The sequence below is a fragment of the Heterodontus francisci genome, chromosome 18 (assembly GCF_036365525.1).
Source record: "Heterodontus francisci isolate sHetFra1 chromosome 18, sHetFra1.hap1, whole genome shotgun sequence".
Classification (NCBI taxonomy): domain Eukaryota; kingdom Metazoa; phylum Chordata; class Chondrichthyes; order Heterodontiformes; family Heterodontidae; genus Heterodontus; species Heterodontus francisci.
In genome coordinates, this window is record NC_090388.1 from 40,251,328 (window position 1) to 40,273,947 (window position 22,620).

General features: G+C 40.4%; 1 protein-coding gene across 1 annotated transcript in view; it reads right to left on the reverse strand.

Annotated features, from left to right (window-relative positions):
• Positions 1-509: 509 nt before the first annotated feature.
• The window catches only part of ifrd1 (interferon-related developmental regulator 1), a 44,508-nt gene continuing 22,397 nt past the window's right edge, over positions 510-22,620 (reverse strand). The window contains exons 5-12 of the mRNA XM_068050578.1: positions 21,732-21,889; positions 21,600-21,650; positions 21,328-21,506; positions 17,785-17,893; positions 12,779-12,913; positions 8,715-8,843; positions 1,474-1,569; positions 510-1,176 (exon numbers count right to left, since the gene is read on the reverse strand). Coding sequence (XP_067906679.1) covers positions 1,087-1,176; positions 1,474-1,569; positions 8,715-8,843; positions 12,779-12,913; positions 17,785-17,893; positions 21,328-21,506; positions 21,600-21,650; positions 21,732-21,889 — 947 coding nt within the window. The 3' untranslated portion in view covers positions 510-1,086. The remainder of the gene's footprint in view (positions 1,177-1,473; positions 1,570-8,714; positions 8,844-12,778; positions 12,914-17,784; positions 17,894-21,327; positions 21,507-21,599; positions 21,651-21,731; positions 21,890-22,620) is intronic.

Here is a 22,620-nt window from a genome sequence, read left to right on the forward strand (position 1 = left end):
TGGGATCTTAGAGCTTAGTTAAAGATATACATCCTGTCTACTACAAAACAGATATTCGTTAGATGGTCAGAGAATTAGGGGATGGATTTTTTTTTTTTTTAAATTTATAACATACATTTACCTTCCAATAAGAATAGTGCAAACAATTGTATCTCTAGTACAAGAGCACTGTACTGTGGATGCTGGAAATCTGAAATTCAAACCGAAAACATTGTAAATACTCAGCAGGCCTGGCAGCATCTGTGGAGACAGAAACAGTTACCCTTTCAGGTCAATGACCTTTCACAGAAAACAAATGGATCATTAACCTACAACATTAATTCCATTTCTCTCTCTACAAGTGCTGCCAGACCTGCTGAGTCTTTACAATGCTTTGATTTCATTGTATCTAGTGCTGCATTTAATGGGTTGTTTTCTGCAGTTGCTCTTTCAGTTTACTTCCATGAAAAAAAACTTTAGAAATTTGATCAGTATAGACATTTTGCCATTAGTTTTTTTTGAATGCATTTATTGGTCAAATAAACATTACAAGGTCAGTATGAAGTGAACACAAAGTTTACTTTACAAATTTAAAAAAAACTGATCACATTAAACATGAACTCTTCATTAAAGTATTATATAGTACCAACTGTAAATCAAGCTACAGTTACAAAAGTTTACATACACCAATTAAAGTCATGTACAAATTATAGCATTATTCTCATCTGTGCAAAATTCAGCTACAAAATAAATAGAGGAATCCATTATACCTAGGTTCAGGTGGTTAGCTGATATTTAGAAATGATTGGAGAGTTAAGTATGACCAGGTAAACACTTTTATGAAGAGCACGGGAGAGGGGGAGAGGCAGAGGGGGAGAGGCAGAGGGGGAGAGGCAGAGGGGGAGAGGCAGAGGGGGAGAGGCAGAGGGGGAGAGGCAGAGGGGGAGAGGCAGAGGGGGAGAGGCAGAGGGGGAGAGGCAGAGGGGGAGAGGCAGAGGGGGAGAGGCAGAGGGGGAGAGGCGGCCTCCATTTGCTATGTCTAACAAAAAATCAAGTATAATAGCTACATAGTCCAGAGGAAACCTCCCACTGAAATCTGGCAAAAATTTAAATGTATTCTCCAATGTCTGCTCTCTTGTCACGGAATTTATTCCTGGCCTTTGTTCTAGCTTTGCAAACAGCAGCGTTGTAAAAGTGCTGAAAAATAGCAAAGAAAAATTAAGGATAAGAATGTTTTTCATTAAAACCTACATTAAAAATTTACTTTAAAAAGTCTATCACTTTATGTATACCAAATAGCATTACGTTTCTTACTCAGACAGAAAAGTTGCAGATACACATGCTGGTAATCATCTGATCAGAAAATAATCTCAACATTTCATTTCCACTTAATCAACTCCTCCTTTAAATGGTGACTCTCGCTACATTTCCTCTTTTTTCCAATCACATTCTGAACACAGGAATGTTTATGGTCTATTTTCTAGTGTGCCTTACCCGTTCAACACGAGATGTTTTGGTTGCTTTAAGAGTAGCAGCGTCAAGCAACAGTGGTGGTCCGAGCTCAAAGACACTGCGCACAAATTCATTAGCCTGTAACAAAAAGGCATATTCATCAAAAGCTTTTAGCTACTGGAAAAAATGGTTTGGCCATGTTGAACAAACAAGTCACTGGGCAACCATCTGGACTAATGAGATTCTTAAGGAAATTTACAATCACCTCATTCCCTCAGAAGCAGCTTTGGAATGTCCTTTAAATGCTTAATGAAAATAGCACGTCAAAAAGAGGAAAAAAAAACTTATGCAAGAAAAAGTTAACTCAACATCCGTAAAATTTTCAAATGCAACTTCACATTTCATGTTCATCGATCATAGAAAAGAGAAAATTAGGTACTCACAAAAGGCAACATTCTGGGGTATTTTACAGAACAAAATACATTTTCAAAAACAGTTTGTTTTCTTGGATCTCTTTACACCATCACTGGCTGAGAGTGTAACTAGGCAACCTACTCTGAAGCCTGTCAATTATACATTAAAAGCAGCTGCAAGGAGCAGTTGAGTCACAATGCTCTGTAGAATGCCATACCACCACTTGGAGCCATTTACAGTATTAGGGGATTAGGATCAAGAGGGGCAGTACACACACAAACCTAGCTTCTTGCATTCAATTATGAAGTCCACCCTGGTGACAATTGTTTTCCTTCCAATGGCTCAAAAGCATAGCTACTTCAATTAATTTCATCTTCCCTTCCTTAGCTTCTGATTGTTAGCCCAGATTCCTACTGGAAAGTCTGCATCGCCATAATTAAGCTCTACTTCAATGTCTTCCATGTTCAAATACACAGGTGGTCAATTCCTAGGGGATCACACCAATACTACTTAGGTTAGGTACAAAGAGCAGCTGGCACCTACAAAATTATATTCTGCGTGAATTAGCACCTTTGAGGGGTCAGCAGATCGAAAATTGTAGAAGCTTCGCAATACAAAGCTGAGGATGAGTAAAAAAGTGAAACTTGTCACTTTATGCATTTAAAGGGGAATCTACAAAAACCATGGAGGAAGAAAGGAACAGAAGGTTAGATGAAGAGCAGTGGGAGGAAACTTATGTGGAGCATAAACAGACATGGATCAGTTGGGCTGAATAGCATTTCATTTCTGTGCTCTACTATTGAAGTAATTTATACTTTCAAGGGGTCATAAAAAGGTCAGTTTGTAAAATGAAAGTACATGTTATTAGTGGGAGTGAGAAAGCATAGATGGCAAGTTGGTTACAGGAGAGCAAGTAGTAGAGTTGTTTTCTTGACAAGGCTATAAACAGTCATGTTCCCATCGGGTCAGTAAGTAGACAGCATGAATTTAGAACATAGAACAGTACAGGCCCTTCGGCCCACGATGTTGTGCCGACCCTTTAACCTACTCAAAGATCAAGCTACCTACATACCCTTCATTCTACTATCATCCATGTACCTATCCAAGAGTCGCTTAAATGTCCCTAATGTATCTGCTTCTACTACCACCGCTGGCAGTGCATTCCACACACCCACCACTCTGTGTAAAGAACCTACCTCTGACATCTCCCCTAAACCTTCCTCCAATCACCTTAAAATTATGCCCCCTGGTGATAGCCCTGTCCACCCTGGGAAAAAGTCTGACTATCCACTCTATCTATGCCTCTCATCATCTTGTACCCCTCGATCAAGTCACCTCTCATCCTTCTTCGCTCCAATGAGAAAAGCCCTAGCTCCCTCAACCTTTCTTCATAAGACATGCCCTCCAGTCCAGGCAGCATCCTGGTAAATCTCCTCTGCACCCTCTCTAAAGCTTCCACATCCTTCCTATAATGAGGCGACCAGAACTGAACACAATATTATGTGTGGTCTAACCAGGGCTTTATAGAGCTGCAGCATAACCTTGCGGCTCTTAAACTCAACCCCTCTTATGAAAGCCAACACCCCATACGCCTTCTTAACAACCCTATCAACTTGGGTGGCAATTTTGAGGGATCTATGAACGTGGACCCCAAGATCCCTCTGTTCCTCCACACTGCCAAGAATCCTGTCTTTAAGCCTGTATTCTGCATTCAAATTCGACCTTCCAAAATGAATTACTTCACACTTTTCCAGGTTGAACTCCATCTGCCACTTCTCAGCCCAGCTCTGCATCCTGTCAATGTCCCGTTGCAACCTACAACATCCCTCCACACTATCCACAACTCCAGCAACCTTCGTGTCATCGGCAAACTTACTAACCCAGCCTTCCACTTCCTCATCCAAGTCATTTATAAAAATCACAAAGAGCAGAGGTTCCAGAACAGATCCCTGCGGAACACCACTGGTCACCGAGCTCCAGGCTGAATACTTTCCATCTACTACCACTCTGTCTTCTATGGGCCAGCCAATTCTGTATCCAGACAGCCAAATTTCCCTGTATCCCATGCCTCCTTACTTTCTGAATGAGCCTACCATGGGGAACCTTATCAAACGCCTTGCTAAAATCCATATACACCACATCCACTGCTCTTCCTTCATCAACGTGTTTTGTCACATCTTCAAAGAATTCAATAAGGCTTGTGAAACAGGACCTGCCCCTCACAAAGCCATGCTATCTCTAATCAAACTATGCTTTTCCAAATAATCATAAATCCTGTCTCAGAATCCTCTCCAATAATTTGCCCACCGACGTAAGACTGACTGGTCTGTAATTCCCAGGGTTATCCCTATTCCCTTTCTTGAACAAGGGAATAACATTTGCCACCCTCCAATCATCTGGTACTACTCCAGTGGACAGTGAGGACGCAAAGATAATCACCAAAGGCGCGGCAATCTCTTCCCTCACTTCCCGTAATAACCTTGGGTATATCCCATCTGGCCCTGGGGCCTTATCTATCCTCATGTCTTTCAAAATTTCCAGCACATCCGCCTTCACATCAACCTGTTCGAGCATATCAGCCTGTTCCACGCTGTCCTCACAAATGTCCAGGTCCCTCTCACTAGTGAATACTGAAACTAAGTATTCATTAAGGACCTCCCCTACCTCCTCTGACTCCAGGCACAAGTTCCCTCCACTATCCCTGATCGGCCCTACCCTCACTCTGGCCATCCTCTTGTTCCTCACATAAGTGTAGAACGCCTTGGGATTTTCCTTAATCCTACCCGCCAAGACTTTTTCATGTCCCCTTCTCGCTCTAAGTCCATTCTTCAGTTCCTTCCTGGCTACCTTGTAACCCTCTCGAGCCCTGTCTGATCCTTGCTTCCTCAACCTTAAGTAAGCTTCCTTCTTCCTCTTGACTAGCTGTTCCACCTCTCGTCATCCAAGGTTCCTTCACCCTACCATCCCTTCCTTGCCTCATCGGGACAAACCTATCCAGCAGTCGCAGCAAGTGCTCCCTAAACAACCTCCACATTTCTGTCGTGCATTTCCCGGAGAACATCTGTTCCCAATTTAAGTTCCCGCCTAATAGCATTGTAATTCCTCCTCCCCCAATTAAATATTTTCCCATCCCGTCTGCTCCTATCCCTCTCCATGACTAGTAAAAGTCAGGGAGTTGTGATCACCATCACTGAAATTCTCTCCCACCGAGAGATCTGCCACCTGGCCTGGTTCATTGCCAAGCACCAAATCCAACATAGGCCGACTAGAGGGGAGGCCATCTACATATTGAGTCAGGAAACCTTCCTGGACACACCTGACAAAAACTGCTCCATCCAAACTATTTGCACTAAGGAGGTTCCAATCAATATTAGGGAAGTTGAAGTCACCCATGACAACAACCCTGTTACTTCTGCATCTTTCAAAAATCTGCCTCCCAATCTGTTCCTCCATGTCTCTGTTGCTATTGGGGGGTCTATAGAAAACTCCCAAAGTGACTGCTCCTTTCCTGTTTCTGACTTCCACCCATAATGACTCAGTAGACAAACCCTCCTCGACGACCTCCCTTTCTGCAGCTGTGATACTATCCCTGATTAGCAATGCCACTCCCCCACCTCTTTTACCTCCCTCCCTAATCCTTTTGAAACATCTAAACCCCGGAACATCCAACATCCATTCCTGCCCCTGAATTTAGGATCAAACCAATTTAGGTTTGGAGAATTAATTTAGAAAAACAAACAAGTGGTAGCAGAGTGCATGACAGATTTTAAAGACAGAATTCGGTAAATATTTACAAAATAAAATTTGAAAAAAGGGTATGAGGAAAAAGGGGCTAAGTGGACAGCTCAGAATTGCTGTAATCAGTTGTATTTCGTCAAACTTTGGTTTTGGTAAGGAATGTTCAGGATACCCAATGAGTACTAAAAACCAATGCTCTAAGTGATCCCAGTAAGTGAGCAAAGCAGCTAACACACCTAACCTACAAAAGTGTCCATTGTTATCTTCTGCAGGTAGCAGATTAATTTTGTGCCTTTGACTGAATTACACAAGTTGGGAAGCTGTCTTGTAACTCTTTTAGGATGGTGGATTTGGATTTTCTCCATTCCCCAATTTATCCCATCTTAGGTTATTTAATAAAGCACTCTTCCAATATATTTGCTTCACTATATTTAAAAATAGGAAATAATGGGCCAAATTTTGCAGTCAGCAATGACGCAGCAGTGCTTTCTCCAATCTGAAGAAAGATCTAGCAATCTCTGTGGCATGAATTTCTCCACTCCTGACAGCAGTTTAAAATCAGGCACCAGGTCACAGGGATCTGCAGGCATCTAGCATGAGTGATGTCAGCCAGCAGGGTAAGCAGCCCATCACAGAAATATTCTCAGACAGCAAACCAGGAAGTTAAAAGCACTGACAATCTTTCACTTTTATTTAAAAAGTTCAGATAGCAAAATAAATGATTGTTTGGATTAGGATAGATGCAAAAATATCAAACTTAAAGATTTTAAAAATGTAGAAATCATAATGGATAAATTTGACATTTCACAAATATAAAATTAGTTTTTTCAGGGCCAGTAAAGGTGATTAGCAGTAATTATTAAAAGTTAGTACATAGTTTAAAAACCCAGTTACACCTCATTCAACAAAGTACAACTTTTTCAAGCGTTTTTACAGAGAACGGCATAAAAGTGAAAGCTTTTGTCAATTCACTGATTGCTTAAATTCTGCAGCTCCTCAACAGTACACATACATACGAACTAGGAAGAGTAGGCCACTCAGCCCTTTGAGTCTGCTCGGCCATTCAATAGATTCATGGCTGAACTGACTGCTCCACATTTCCACCTACCCGATAAACTTTGCACCCTCTGGAGGAGCACAGATTCGCCAACAACTTCAGGATTTCTGCATTAGTTTGCAGATGTGCAGACTCCTTAAGTAACTCAGTTCCAATGGAGTAATGACAGCAAATACTGAGCCCATTAATAACATAGGTTATGTAGGCTAGGCTCAGTTCTTATGGAAATCTACCTTGGTCACAAACTAAGGTTTATTGAAGAACAATTTACTGACACACACACACACACAACTTGGATCTTGGAATACGGATTTCAAAATTTGCTGATTATAAACTTAGAGTGGCAAACAGTGAGGATGATACGAACAGTCTGCAACAGGACATATAGGCTAGCAGAATGGGCAAGTGTGAAGTGATGCATTTTGGCAGAAGGGATAGGGTGGGGCAATATAGACTTAATGGCACAGTTCTAAAAAGAGAGTGTGTAGAAACAAAAAAAGAGGACCTGGGAGTGCATGTGCATCGATCTTTAAAAGGTGGCACAACATATGGAGTGTATGGTTACCAAAGCATATGGGGATCTTGGGCTTCATAAAGAGGTATTGAGCACAAAAGCAGAGGAGTTGTGCTGAACGTTTATAAAGCTCTGGTTCGGCCCCAACTAGAGTACTGAGTCCAGTTCTGGTCACCACATTTCAATGGAGGATGTGAGGGTCCTTGAGGGTGAAGAGATTTATCAGAATGGTTCCAGGGACGGGGCATCTCAGTTACAAGGTTAGGTTGGGAAAGCTGGGGTTGTTCTCCCAGGCTTAGGCAAGTTAGACAAGGAAAAATTGTTCCCATCAACTGATGGTACAAGGTCTAGGGGACACAGATGGAAAGTTTTGGGCAAGAGATGGAGGGGGAATGCAAGGAAAAATGTATTTATTTTTTTTTTTAAATAAAAAGTGCGTGGTAATGACCTGGAATTGACTGCCCACAAGGGGTGGTGGAAGCAGAGACAAAAATCAATGATTTCAAAAGGAAATTGGATGGGCACTTGAAGGAAACATGCAGGGCTTCATGAATCAAATGGGGGAGTGGGACTGACTGGATTGCCCCATGGCGAGCTGGCCTGGATTTGATGGGCTGAATGGCTATATAAATGTCCATATAATTTAAGTCACATTAAAGGTAGACAAAAAAAATTTGTAAAGTCAATGGTGCTTTATCCAGCTGAAATTCACACATCGTGGATTCAAGCCCCATTCTATGACTTGCGGATGTAATCTAGGCTGACATTTCAGTGTAGTATTGAGGAAAACGTTGCTGCCCATGTCTGCACTTGCACCAAGTTCTGTTCACCCATCATCCCTGTGCTCACTAACCTAAGGCAGTCAAGCAATTCCCATTTTAAAATTCCCATCCTTCTATTCAAATCTTTCCAAAGTCTCACCCCCCCCTACCTCCTCCAGCCCCACAGCACTCCAAGATATCTGCACCCACTGAACATACTAGAGTTTAATTGCTTCACCATTAGTGGATGTGCCTTCAACTGCCTAGGCCCTAAGCTTTGGAACTCTCTTATACTTCTTTCTTCCTTTAAGACACGTCTTAAAACCTCTCTCTAACCAAACTTTTGGCCATCTGGCCTAATATCACATTATGCAGCTCAGTGTCATATTTTACTTTATAATGCTCCTGTGAAGTGCCTTGGGAGGTTTTATTACATTAATGGCACAATATAAATTGTTGATGACGTGCAGCATTGTCAGTGACACTTGCAGATGAAATGTTAAATCAAGGCCCTCTCCCTATTCAGGTGGAGGTAGAAGATCTGTGGGCACTATTCTTCTGGTGACTTGACCAACATTTATCCTTCATCCTACCTACACTACCAAAACAGTAAAAATGATCTTATTGGTGTTTGTGGCACCATGCTGTATACAAATTGGCTGCTGGCTTTGCCTACATAGTGACTACACTTCAAAAGCAATTCATTCACTGGGAATTGCTTTGAAACACCCAGAGGGCCTGTAAGCTATGTAAAGGCAAGTTAGGTTATTACTTAAAACTTGAAAAGAGATCTACAAACCTGTAGATGGAATCTTATACCAGATGCAAGCAATTCCTTGAAGGTTTCATAGGTGCGTTTTTTAACCCAGCTATCAATGTACATGCATTCAGGACCAAATGTAATGGTTTCTGGGTCAAAGTCTCCCTCCTGTGGAAAGAAAAAATAAACTTATTCAGGAAATTACAACCATTTACAGTATTTTGCATCCTTCTGTGCTGCAGTTCAGGTTTACAGGGCACAGATTCCCAGATCCTCCAAAAAATTAAGTGCTCCAGCAATTTAGAACATGCCAACTTGTTTAAGTAGCCAATGCCTTTGACTTTGTTAGATTGGAACATTCTTTCCTACATTTGCTTTTTTATTACCTGTCGGGGTGGGGGTGGGAAGTTTCTTAACTAAACATTCACTGCTTTCCTCAGGACAGCTCAATGAAATTTGAATACGTTAGAACAAAGTCAGGTAGTGTTTATTTATTTAGAGATACAGCACTGAAACAGGCCCTTTTTTGGCCCACCAAGTCTGTGCCAACCAACCAACAACCACCCATTTGTACTAATCCTACATTAACCCCATATTCCCTACCACATCCACACCTTTCTCCTACCACCTACCTACACTAGGGGCAATTTACCATGGCCAATTTACCTATCAACCTGCAAGTCTTTGGCTGTGGGAGGAAGCTGGAGCACCCGGCGGAAACCCACGCGGTCACAGGGAGAACTTGCAAACTCCACACAGGCAGTACCCAGAACTGAACCCGGGTCGCTGGAGCTGAGGCTGCGGTGCTAACCACTGCGCCACAACTCCAAGAACTGCAACTTAATTACTTGAATTTTTTCCTCCACCAGCAATATGATTTTCAGTGTGACCTTTTCCACCATTTAGCAAACTAAGCAACAGCTTGCCAGTATGTACTCATACATTTATGATCTAAGATTTGCTATATTAGGAGCATCAGTAAAAACAAGCTTCAGTTTACTGAACCAATATTGCTTTAAAAAAAAGTAGTAAATGCAATGTTGTGTGAAGTAACCAAAGAAAGTCAGCATGGAATTTGAAGCAATCATTACACATGTCTTAATTCACTCAAGTACAGATCAAATACAAAAAAAACATATGCATCCAGAAAATCTAAACATTTCATTTGCACAAAATCAATCTTCAAGGGATGTTTGTATCTAAGTAAAAAGTAAAACTTCCTCCAACCACAATTCTTCCTAGGAAGATCATGCAATTAAAACTATAAAAACAATGAACAACCACTAATCCTTCAAACATTTCAAAAAATTGTTACAACCAGGTGAGCAATGTGTCTCAGGGTCTGTTACTATCTTCACCTGGTATTATTGTAACAGGGTTTAATTTTAAACACTGTTTTGAGCTCCCCCTTTGTGAATTATTCTTCACAGCTTTCCAATTATAAGGCAAAGAAATGAGCACAAACAGGCTTTCTTTGGTTTAAAGAAAAATGAAATTTATTAAACTTAGTAAAACTAATACGGTTCATGCCTTTGGTTATGTGACACGTCCACGCTAGAATGCACATGTGATATACACATGCAGATAGGGACAGAAAAGAGAAGGTAAAGTGGAACAGTTTGAGGCAATATCTTGTTACTGTGCTTCGCTCACGGTATAGTCCTTTTGTAGGTAATTTTGCATTTTGTTGGGGCCCAGTATTCTGCTTAAACCTTGTTCACGTAGGAAACTTCTGTGAGGTTCACATGTCTTCACAAGATTCAGTTCCCTGAGAGATGAGCAGGCAGACAGAAGAGGTAATTCTTGCTTCAGTTCCAGGAACACACGGCGTTCTGAGTTCAAATTCTGTTTTTCCAGTTTAAAACTCCTAGTTGGCCAGCACGTGATCACGTGACTAACTTGGTTGACCAGGTCTCTTCAATGTATTGGGGCAGGGACTGGTTGCTTTGTTTCAATACAGTCTGGTACTATGCAAATGTCCTTCCAGCCAGGGGCTTGCAATTTTAAGTTTTAATGTTAATGGATCAAAATCATGTGCCTCAGTCTTGGCAGGTGGGGGGGGGGGGGGGGGGGGGTTTGCCTCACAAAATGCATTGCCCTTAATATTTGGACAGCCAAATAGACTTTGATCATAGACAAAAATTGGAATCGGATGTAACTCAAAGTTGGTGTTACTAACTTACAAGCATATTACAGTATTTTACAGCACAGTTCTTTGATATATTTGCTTGGTTTTGTCAAATTGTCAAATAAATCAGGCACTTATGCAAAATAGACCATCATAAGAGACCTCCTGGAACCCTCATTTTCCTGTATGCATTCAGAAGCTAATAGTCAAAAAATGTTGCTGATACATTACCAAGTAGTATTAGGGCATAAATTTGCTGTAGCAGGCCATATAACAGAATCTCCCATTAGACAGACATGCTCTTGCACATTTAGGTCTTAATTCAATGTGGCAAGTTGCTGAAAGTGCAAGCTGATAATGTTACAGCAAGGGAAATGGCATCAGGCCCCAAGTGAACAGGGCAAACAACTGAGTATTTCTTTAACCAGCATCAGAATTTTTACAGCTGATTAACAGCACAAGGACCAAGAAGGAAGCATAAATTAGAGTGGGGGAGTTCAATGTCAAATCAGTAACAGAAAACAAAAGAATTTGCGAACATTTAAACTTGAAGAAGTGAGACTGCACACTTCTAATAGTTTATTTTCAGTGCCAGAGAGGTTGACTGGCAGTAATTAAGACTGGTCATCAAAAGGGTACTTAGACGGAAATGGAGAATACACAACTTTCTGTGGGGAGTTTAATTTCTATCTACTGCACAAATACAGAAACTGACACTGTTCAATGCATTTCAAATGGTGAGGCAAACGTTAAGATGCCGTTTTTACAAAGCTAATGGCAGAGGAGCACAACTTGAACAACTTTTGGATATCTGCGTTTAAACATGCATCTGCCCCTCACGCAGAATTAAGTGTGAGTGCAATTAGCCTCTTATTGACAGCAAATTCGGGTCCAATATATCCAACCAATATTCCAGCTTTTGACAGTCATGATGCAACCATTTTTCTACACAATCCCAAAATAAGAGCCAAAACCTAACTGCTTTAAGCATTTTCCTTCTTTCTACCCAAGTATTTGTCCTGTTAAGTACAGGAATCCTTGCAGATGGTGTATAGTTGGAATGGGCCATCAAGGATTAATCTCAGTAGTGTTTCTTCTATTCTGCTTTTGCCATCTACGTTTTCCACATAAAAGATAAGACTATACAATTTCTAATTTCATTAGAAATCAATAAAGACTGTAGCCATAGTAGATTATCAAAGGATCAAATTGTTTAAACTCGTTTCTCTGGGAAAGAAAGCAGACAAACTGATGTAATTTTACAGACTGTTAAGCACTCAGTACAAACCAAGGCATCTGATATCTAGGTAGAACTCCAAAAATTAGCAGGAAAGCTCATTTGAAAATTCAGAATGTCAAAATGAACTACAATTTGGCTGTTCAGCAACATTAGCTTCCTGATGCTATGCACTACTTAAATATTTGCAGAAAAGCTTACCAAGTCTAGAGACAGTATTCAAGCTGAACACTTAGAGAATACAAAGTCTTGCCGCTAGCATAGCTCACTGCACCATAAACCAGATTTGAAAGAAATTTTGTTCACACTGAACAAAAAGAAATGCCTCATTTAAAACAGATGGACAACATCTGAGGCTGCTTTGCAATGTTTAGGATTATGGAATTCATTCACAAAAACACCAATGAAAATCTTGAGTCACAAGTAATAAAAATGGAATTTCCTCCAAGTCTCCTGGAAGCCTCCACCACCAATGGATTATGACTTTTATTTCAGAAGTTGCTAAAACCATTTCTGGGTTCCTTCTTCAGTTTCTTGTTTAATGTGTTACAAAACAGTAAGTCAACTGAAGACCAAACTGTGGCTACAAGACCAGAAAATTCAGCCCAAATAAAATCTAATGGACCCAAGGCAGAGCTGCGGTTTCTAGCCAAGTGGCAAAATTAAACAAACATTAGAAAGTACTCACTAACATCTGAAGTTCAATGAAGACACCAAATTATTTAAGTAGAAATATACCTCTACAGTCTTCAAGACTTCTCTAAATACAGAGCGCTGTTTCTTCCGGTCTGTTTTGGCTCGATATTTGTTACCATCTGTAGCCAGACCCTTCAGCTTTCCACACAGAAGTTCCATATCTTCATATTCAAAATCCTGTTGAAAGATATATAACCATTACATAGGGTGTCCTACAATGTCTAGCAATTTGAAAAGTTGAAATTGTATATGAAATTCAAGTGAAAATATATATGTACTTCAGTTAAGACTCATGTAATGAATTAGTTCCTTTAGTCAGTATTCCTACATTGAATGAGGAAAGCTTGCATACAGCATGTTATTTTGAGGCCCATGAACAGCTTTGCATTCCATCTCTAATAAAGTTCATTGTGATAAAGTTCTTTAATGCAACAAAGATCAGTACAGATGAGGGAGCCAGTTCATCACGAGTATAGAATGCTTCAATCTTGCAAGTTTCTGCTAGAAGTGGGCAAAATTGTTAATTTCTTTTGATATACATACACTAAATATGCAGCTTGCACAAATTATGCAATTTAAGCTTTCCAATATAGTTCAGGAGATCAGTTGCAATTCAGTTGGAAATGCTCAAACCCCTCAAATTTTCTTCCTCCCTCTGGCATGGGCTCCTTACTGGTATACAGCTGCACAGTGCAGCTTATCTTTTGGCACTTTGCCCAAGTTGCCATTGCTGCTTTGCGAACTTTGACTGAATGGCAGCATGTAATTTGATGGTATGGCTATCACAACCAAGAACAAATCAGGTCCCTTCCCATTGCATACACATGTATAACAGTAGCAAAACAAGATCACTGGTGGACACTTTCCCCCCTCACTAATCTAGAGTACTGAAGCCAACTGGAATGTTGGCAGTCAAGATCAGCTAACCCAGGATAGACCAGGGACCAGGAGTCAAACCAGCAGTCTCCTAACTCAGTAAGCCTCAGCTATTCAATTAATAAACCCAAAATTTTACTGCTATTAATGGTTTTTGGTCAAAATATTCCAGTAAATGCAAACCTGGCCACACTCATCCAAGTTTTGCAGTACTGTCATAGAAACATAGTAAGACTTACGGCACAGGAGGCCATTTGTGTCCATGACAGCTCAAAAAGAGCTATCCAGCCTAATTCCACCATCCCAGTCTGTAACCCTGTAGGTTAATGCACTTCAAGTGCCTATCCAAGTGTTTTTTTTTTAAAAATGCAATGAGTGTTTATGCCTTTACCACCCTCGCAGGAACTTAGTTCCAGACCCCCACCACCCTTGGTGAAAAACACTCAATTCCCTTCTAATCCTTCTACCAATTACTTTAAATTGTAACAGAGTTATTGACCTCTGCTCACAGAAAGATTCTTCCTAGCCACTCTATCCAGGCCCTTTAATTTACATACCTCAATTAAGAATCCCCTCAGCCTGCTCTATTCCAAAGAAAACAAACCCAGCCTATCCAATCTTTCCTCATAGCCGAAACTCTCCATTCCTGATGTCTTCGTACTAGAGATTTATGATCACATGCTTCCTGTAATGCAGTGACCACAAAATGTACACTGTACTCTAGCTACGATCAAACTTGTGATTTGTACAGTTTGAGTATAGCCTCCCTGGTCTTATATTCCAAGTCTTGATCAATCGAGGAAAGCATCCCATATGCCTTTTTGACTACTTTATTTACCTGCCCAGCTACCTTCAGGGATCTATGGACATACACTCCAATGTTTCTCCACACATCAGAATTCTGCCATTTATTATGTATTCCTTTGCCTCACTTGTCCTTCCCAAATGCATTACCTCATTTCTCTGGATTGAATTTCATTTGCCATTTTTCTGCCCATCTGACTGGTCCATCCTGCAGTCGACAGCTTTTTTTCCTCATTACCACAGCCAATTTTCATATCATCTGCAAACTTCTTAATCATGGCCCCCCTGCATTCAAGCCTAAATCATTGATATACAACTACAAACAGCAAGGGCCCCAGTACGGAGCCTTCCAGTCACAAAAACACTCGACTATAACTCTTCGCTTCCTGCCACTGAGCTGTACCAAATCAAATGCACTACTTTCATCAACCTTCTTGTTACTCAAAAATTCAAATCAAATTTAGTCAGACATGATCTTCCTTTAACAAATCTATGCCAACTGTTCTGGATTAATCCTTGCCTTTATAAATGACAATTTATACTGCCAATTTTTTCAAATAATTTTCCCACACACCAAAGGTTAGACTAACTGGCCTGTAATTACTGGGGCTATCCTTCCCCCCACCCCCCCACCCATTCAACAATGATACAATGTTTGCAATCCTCAGACACCATGCCTATAGCCAGAGAGGATTGGAAAATGCAGAGCTTCTACTATTTCTTCCCTTAGAAGCCTGGGATTTATCCACTTTCAAGGATGAACACCTCACTATTTTTATCCCATGCAATATTTCACTCCTACTTAACTACAATATTTGCTTCGTACCTATCTTTTGCAAAACCAGATACAAAGCGTTCATTAAGAACCACGTCCACGTGTTCTGCCTCCAAATGCAAGTCACCTTTTTGGTCGCTAATAGGCCCTACTGTTTCAGATGTCTCTTACTTTTTTTTTAAAATGTATTTATAAAGCACTTTAGGTTTTTCTTGATCTTGCTTGTTAATTCTTTTTCATGCCCTAGTTTTGTTATCCTCGTTTCCTTTTTAATTTCACCCTAATATTCTATTCTCCTGTAGCATTGAACCCTCAGTATCAAGGTTTTTTTAACCTCAAACTTTATGTATGCTCTTTGACATTCTGTGATGGTGGTGGGGGGTGGTTATATTTGGGAATTGCACCTTTTTTATTTGTTGGAACATTTGTTCTGAACACTTTAGTTCCCCCTTGAAAATGTCACCCAGTGCCCCGACAGATTTATTTTCAAGTAGCTGTTCCCAGTCCACTTTTGCCAAATTACAGCTCAGCAATATTCACCTTTCCCCAATTTAAAACCTTTCTCTTGGTCTAGCTTTATCCTTCATCCATAACTACTATAAATCTAACAGAATTACAAATCACTACCACTAAAATGCTCTCGCCCAGACACTCCTTCCACCAGCCCAGATTCATTCCCTAAAACTAAATGCAGAACTGCCCCTTCTCTTATTGGGCTTGCTACATACTGGCAAAAAATGTTCTCCTGAATGCATTAAGAAGTCTGTACCTTTTACACAGAACTGTTTGGGGTGGGGGGGGGGGTGGTATATTGTGTACTCCCAGCAGAGTGAATACCTTTTGTTTTTAATTCCTCAGTTCAACCCCAAGGCCTCATTTGAGGCTCCTTCCAGCATATCATCTCATAACAGATTGTTTCTTTAACCAATGTTACAACCCCCTCCTTTTTTGAAACAAAATCTCCCTCTTTACCCTGTCTGTAAACCCTGCAGCCAGAAATGTTTCGCCATCCCTGCCCTTCTTTAAGCCACATTTCAGTAACAGCTGTGATATCACACTTCCAAGTACCTACCGCTCATCTGCCTTATGAAACTCCTTGCATTGACGTATATACACCACTAATCACTGAATAACTAATTTGTCGTCTATTTTCTAGACTTTGTTTCCTTGACCCTCCATACTTGCTTACTAATTTACTGCCTTCTATACCCAGCTCTGCTTCTTTTCTTTCTGAATCTATGTTTAGTTTTCCATCCCCCTGTGAAGCAGGTTAAGCACTCCCCAATAGCACTAGCAAATATCCCTGCCCAAGACATTGGACCTGGCTTGTTGAGCTGAAACCCATCCACTTTGTACAGATCCCACTTCCCCTTATGCTGACCCCAATGCCCCAGGAATCTAAAGCCCTCCATCCTGCACCATCTCTCCAGCCACACATTCAGCTGCACTATCCTCCCAACTCTGCACTCACTAGCATGTGAAGCATACTTGAAGCAAGGACCAATTTTCTCTTATCAATGAGACCCAACACATATTGCTTTGGGATAAAAGAAATATATAAATTCTCCAAAAGAAGGTGCAGATAAGATTTATGAAGTGGATACCAAAACTAAGGGGTTATAACCATCAAGAAAGAGAACAGTGTTGGGGCTCTTTCCTCAATAAAAAAGACTGCCAAGGGGTATCCAAACAAAGGTCTTTTAACATTATGAAGGGTTGGATAAGATAGATGTATAAAATGTTTCTACTTGTTGGGAAGTCCAAAACTAGGGGTTATAAAATAGAAGATGGTCACTAATGAATCCAGGAGAAATTTCTTTTAACTAGAAGGATTAGAATGGGGAACTTGCTGCACCATGGAGTAGCTGAAGCAACTGGCATAGATGTATTTAAGGGGAAAACTAGATAAACACAAAAGGAGAAAGGAATTGAAAAATATGCTGATAAAGGTTAGATGAAGTAGGATGGGAGGAGGTATGTGTGGTACATAAACACTGGCAAAGACCATTTGACTGGGATGGCCAATTTCTGTGCTGTAAATTCTATGCAATTTTAAGTTGTGAAGTGAAGTGAAGAAGTGAAGGTTTATTTTAAATATAACATGTTTGTGCATGAGTGGAGCTGCTCAGGTAGAATTAATGTTTTCAGTGACTCCTCACAAGGAAACATTTGAAGCCTATTGCACTAAAGGCAGCAAGCGAGAGTCACGATTTTGCTTCACAGGTTATCTAATACTTTGTGTCTGTTCACTTAAGCCATAGTCAAAAAGGTCATCAGAATGCTGATGGCAACCTGGTTAAGTGAAGAGCATCATAATTAGATTATAAATTGTTGCATAAATGCTGGTTATTCAGGAACTGGTAAAATTGCTTTTAGTCCAATATTCAGACTTAAAATTACTTTTTATTATCCTGACTATACCAAATGTGTTGGTCAATATGGCTACAAAAAATAATGATCACTTAGGGTTCTCCTTCAGTGAAATACAATATTCTCAATTATAATTATCTCACCATTCTCCTCTTAAACTGAATACTATATAGATCTGATGGTAGTAATTAATGCAAGGCAAAAAACTTCAAAAAATACTTACATCACAGATATCCCTGGCCAACTCAAATAGAAGAGCCATTGTCTCTCCAGCAGCAATTCTCATGTTCACATCACCACAAGAAAGAAGACTGGGAAGTTTGGTCAAATGGCTGAAATGCAATTCAGTTGGGAGGCATTACTACCGGTGCAAAAATTAATTTGGTCTCTTATAGCAAGCCATACGTATCTACTTAATTAGTCTACTTACAATATCTTCAGTAATTAATATTTACAAAACATTTAGATTTTAAGCTAAATTTTACATTTATCCTGAAAATCTACTAAAGAGGTCAGAGGCAGCTTTGCCATCAGGAGATTGAATTATATTACAATTGCTATTCAAAATAGAAAAAGAAAATTCTGATCAGGTTGCAAGATTTACTAAACCAACATCAACTAAGAATAAACATGATCAATAATAATGTTAACTGTACAATGATTGTCACGTCAGGAATGAGTAATTTTGAGAGAGATATTTCGAAGTACGAATATACATATGAACATCTGAACTATTCGGCCCCTCGAGCCTGCTCTGCCATTCTATAAGATCATGGCTGCTTGGTTTGTGGACTCAGCTCCATTTTCCTGCCTACCTCCAATACCCTTTGACTCCCTTGTTTTATCAAGAATCTGTCTACCTCTGCCATAAAACAACTCAATGACCCTGCCTCCACCACTCTCAGGGGAGGAGAGTTCCACAAACTCATGACCCTCAAAAAAATTTCTCCTCATCTGTCTTAAATGGGAGACCCCTTATTTTTAAACTGGGCCCCCTAGTTAGAGTCCCTCCCACAAGGGGAAACATCCTTTCAACATCTATCCTGTCAAGTGCCCTCAGGATCTTATTACAAGATCACCTTGCATCCTTTTAAACTCCAATGAACAGATACCCAAGCTATCCAACCTTTCTACACAAGATAACCCTCTCGTCCCAGGAATCAGCTGAGTGAACCTTCTGAGCTGCTTCCAATGCAATTATATCCTTTCTTGTGACCAAAACTGTACACAATACTCTAGATGTTACCCTGTACAACTGTAGCAAAACATCTTGTATTCCATTCCCCTTGCATTAAAACGACAACATTGCATTTGTTGTCTTAATCACTTGCTGTACCTGCATACTAACTTTTTTGTTTTTCGTGTGCTAGGACACCCTGATCCCTCTGCATCAGAAGGTTCTGCAATCTCTAGAAAGAATAATTTGGGACAAAATTATTAGTCACATGGACAAATGCAGGTTAAAGAAAGCCAGCATGGATTTCTTAAGGGAAAAATCATGTTCAACTAACTTGGGAGTTTTTTTCCTGCAAGAGGTAACAGAGGGTTGATGAGGGCAATGCAGTTGATGCGGTGTACATGGACTTCCAAAAGGCATTTGATACAGTGCTGCACAACAGACTTGTGAACAAAGTTATCATGGAATAAATGGGACGGTAGCAACACTGATACGAAATTGGCTGAGTGACAGGAAACAAAGAAGTGATTAATGGATCTTTTTCAGGCCGGAGGAGGGTTTGTAATGCAGTTCCCCAAGGGTCAGTGTTGGGACCCTTGCTTTTCCTGATATATTGACAGACCTTGGTGTACAGGGAACAATTTTAAAGATTGCAGAAGACACAAAAAATGGAATCATTGTGAACTGTGGGGAGGATTGTGTAGAAATTCAAAAAAAAAAAGTTGTTGGAATGGGCAGACAGGTGGCAGATGAAGTTTATTGTGGAGAAATGTGAAGGTGATTCATTTTGGTAGGAAGAACATGGAGAAGACAATAAAAGTAGTGTACAATTCTAAAGGGGGTTCAGGAACATAGCAACCTGGGGGTATACATGCACAAGTCACTGAAGGTGGCACAACAGATTGAGAGAGTGATGAAAAAAAGCACACAGTATCCTGGGCTTCATTAATAGGGGCATAGAGTAAAAGAGCAAGAAAGTCATGTTGAACTTGTACAAGACACTAGTTTGGCCTCAGCTGGAGTACTGCGTTTAGTTCTGGGCATTGCGCTTTAGGAAGGATGTGAAGGAGGTGTTAGAGAGGGTGCAGAAAAGATTCAAGAGAGTGATTCCAGGGATGAGGAACTTCAGTTCTGATGATAGATTGGAGAAGTTGGGACTGCTTTCCTTGGAGAAGGCTGAGAGGAGATTTGATAAAGGTATTCAAAATCATGAGGGGTCTGGACAGAATAGATAGGGACAAACTGTTCCCACTTGTGAAAGAATTGAAAACATGAGGGCACAGATTTAAAGTATTCGGTAAAAGAAACAAAAGCGACGCAAGGAAAAAATGTTTTATATAACACGGTTAAGGTCTGGAAGGCACCGCCTGAGTGTGGTGGAGGCAGTTCAGTTCAGGCATTCAAAACAGAATTAGACACTTGTATGATAAGAATGCACAGGGTTACAGAGAGAAGGCAGGGGAGTGGCACTAGGTGAAATGTCATTAGGAGTGCTGTTGCAGGCACAATGGGCTGAATAGCCTCCTTCTGTGCTGCAATTCTGTGATTTGCTCTCCATTTAACTAATGTTGCTTTTCTACTTTTCTAGCCAAAGTGGACAAGTTCACTCTTTCCCACTTTATACTCCATCTGCCAAATCTTTGCTCACTCACTTAACTTATCTATATCCCTTTGCAGACTCATGTCCTCTTCACAACTTACTCTCCTACCTAGCTTTGAGTCAATCATACATTCTGTCACTTCATCCAAGTTATGGATAGATTGTAAATAGTTGACACCCCAGCACTGATCCTGTAGCACTCCATTAGTTACAGCTTGCCAACCTGAAAACGATCCATTTATGCCCGTTTCCTCCTAGCTAACCAATCCTCCATTCATGATAATTTACCCCCTATACCATGGGCTCTTATTTTGTTCAGTAACCCATGATGTGACACCTTGTCAAATGGCTTCTGGAAATCCAAATACACCACATCCACAGGTTTCCCTTTATCCACGTTGCTTTCTACTTCCTCAAAGAGCTCTAAAATTTGTCAAACACTATTTCCCTTTCACAAAACCATGTTGATGCTGCCTGATTGCATCGAGATTTTCTAAATGACCTCCTTAATAGGTTCCTGCATTTTCTCTGACAGATGTTAAGCCAACTGGCCTGTAGTTTCTTGCTTTTCTCTCCCTCCTTTCTTGATACTTGCAGTTTTCCAATCTGATGGGGCCTTTCCAGAATCTAGGGAATATTGGAAAAATAAAGCCAATGCATCCACTATCTCAGCAGCCACTTCTTTTAAGACCCTAGGATGAAGCCGATCAGGACCTAGGGACAGGTCAGTTTTTAGTTCTAAAAATTCTCAGTATCCAATTGAAGTATAGAAACAAAAACTAATATTCTTGGCTTTATTAACAGCACTCAAAATAATTATAGAAACAAAGTAAGAATTGATATTCTTAGCTGGCTGATTCTAAATAGTCAACTGGAAGGCAAGATTCCCAATACACAGCATCAGTCAACTAGGACACAACCAAAAGAAAGCATTTTGTTTACTTATCTAGGTAATAAATCACAGAATTATCACATTTGAACAAACATACGTTTCAAATATTTTCTTCATTAATGAGGGTGGACAAATGGTTAGCAGCAACGTCCATGCTACCAAAGTGCTGATGCCCAGAGCTGTAGTTTGGGCATTGTGAAAACAGTCTGTCTGATCCCCTTTCTGATAGGATGCTGTGAAGACACTCTCAAGGTAGGTCATTGTTAAATGCAGATCCTGTTGACAATCAATTTGCAACTGTTAGTCTCTGGCCTCATTGTTCCAAAGGATCTACTTTGCATCCATCTAGTGAAATAGGTTTATGCTCACCTCGATATCATCAGCTGCAACATAGCAGCAAACAGCCAAACTGGTAGCAGACTTGAAGGAAAGCAAAAAAGTACATGTTAGTAACAAAAAAGCAAGTACTTCAACATACATTTAAGAACAAAGTCTACTCACAGCTCTCCTTGTCTGTACACTAACTGATTCATCAGTAAGGATGGTCTTGAAAATGGGCCTCAAACTTTTGAAGACCTCTTCACTTTCAATGCTAGATCCCAGCTGAATGCAAAGAAGAGAAGCAACTTGGGCAGCAACACATTGTTCTTCACTTTTCCCTTTACATGTTAAAAAAAAAGACAGTTATTGTTTCACACCTGCTCAGTAGTACAAGCAGCTCTGTGTCCAGTTTATCAAGTTAACTTGTAGTTTAGGCATGATTTTATTAATTACACCAAGAAATGCCACTACCTCAATGGATATAAAAGCAAAAAATTATGTAATAATCAATAACTAAAAAAGGATCTTGAGGTTTTATGTCACGTTCTAAACTGGAGAACTCAATGGACAACATTTACGTAGGAACAACTGGTGCAATGTTTTGATCATAGTGTCAAATTCATCAACGATCTTCAATATGAGGGGGAGCAAGAGAAGGGGAGCAAGAAAACGAGTGTGTTTTATTTATTTAGAGATACAGCACTGAAACAGGCCCTTCGGCCCACCGAGTCTGTGCTGACCATCAACCACCCATTTATGCTAATCCTACTCTAATTCCATATTCCTATCACATCCCCATCTGTCCCTATATTTCCCTACCACCTACCTATACTAGAGGCAATTTATAATGGCCAATTTACCTATCAACCTGCAAGTCTTTGGCATGTGGGAGGAAACCAGAGCACCCGGAGGAAACCCACGCAGACACAGTTCTCCCTGCGTGAGTTTCCTCCGGGTGCTCCGGTTTCCTCCCACATGCCAAAGACTTGCAGGGTGATAGGTAAATTGGCCATTATAAATTGCCTCTAGTATAGGTAGGTGGTAGGGAAATATAGGGACAGGTGGGGAT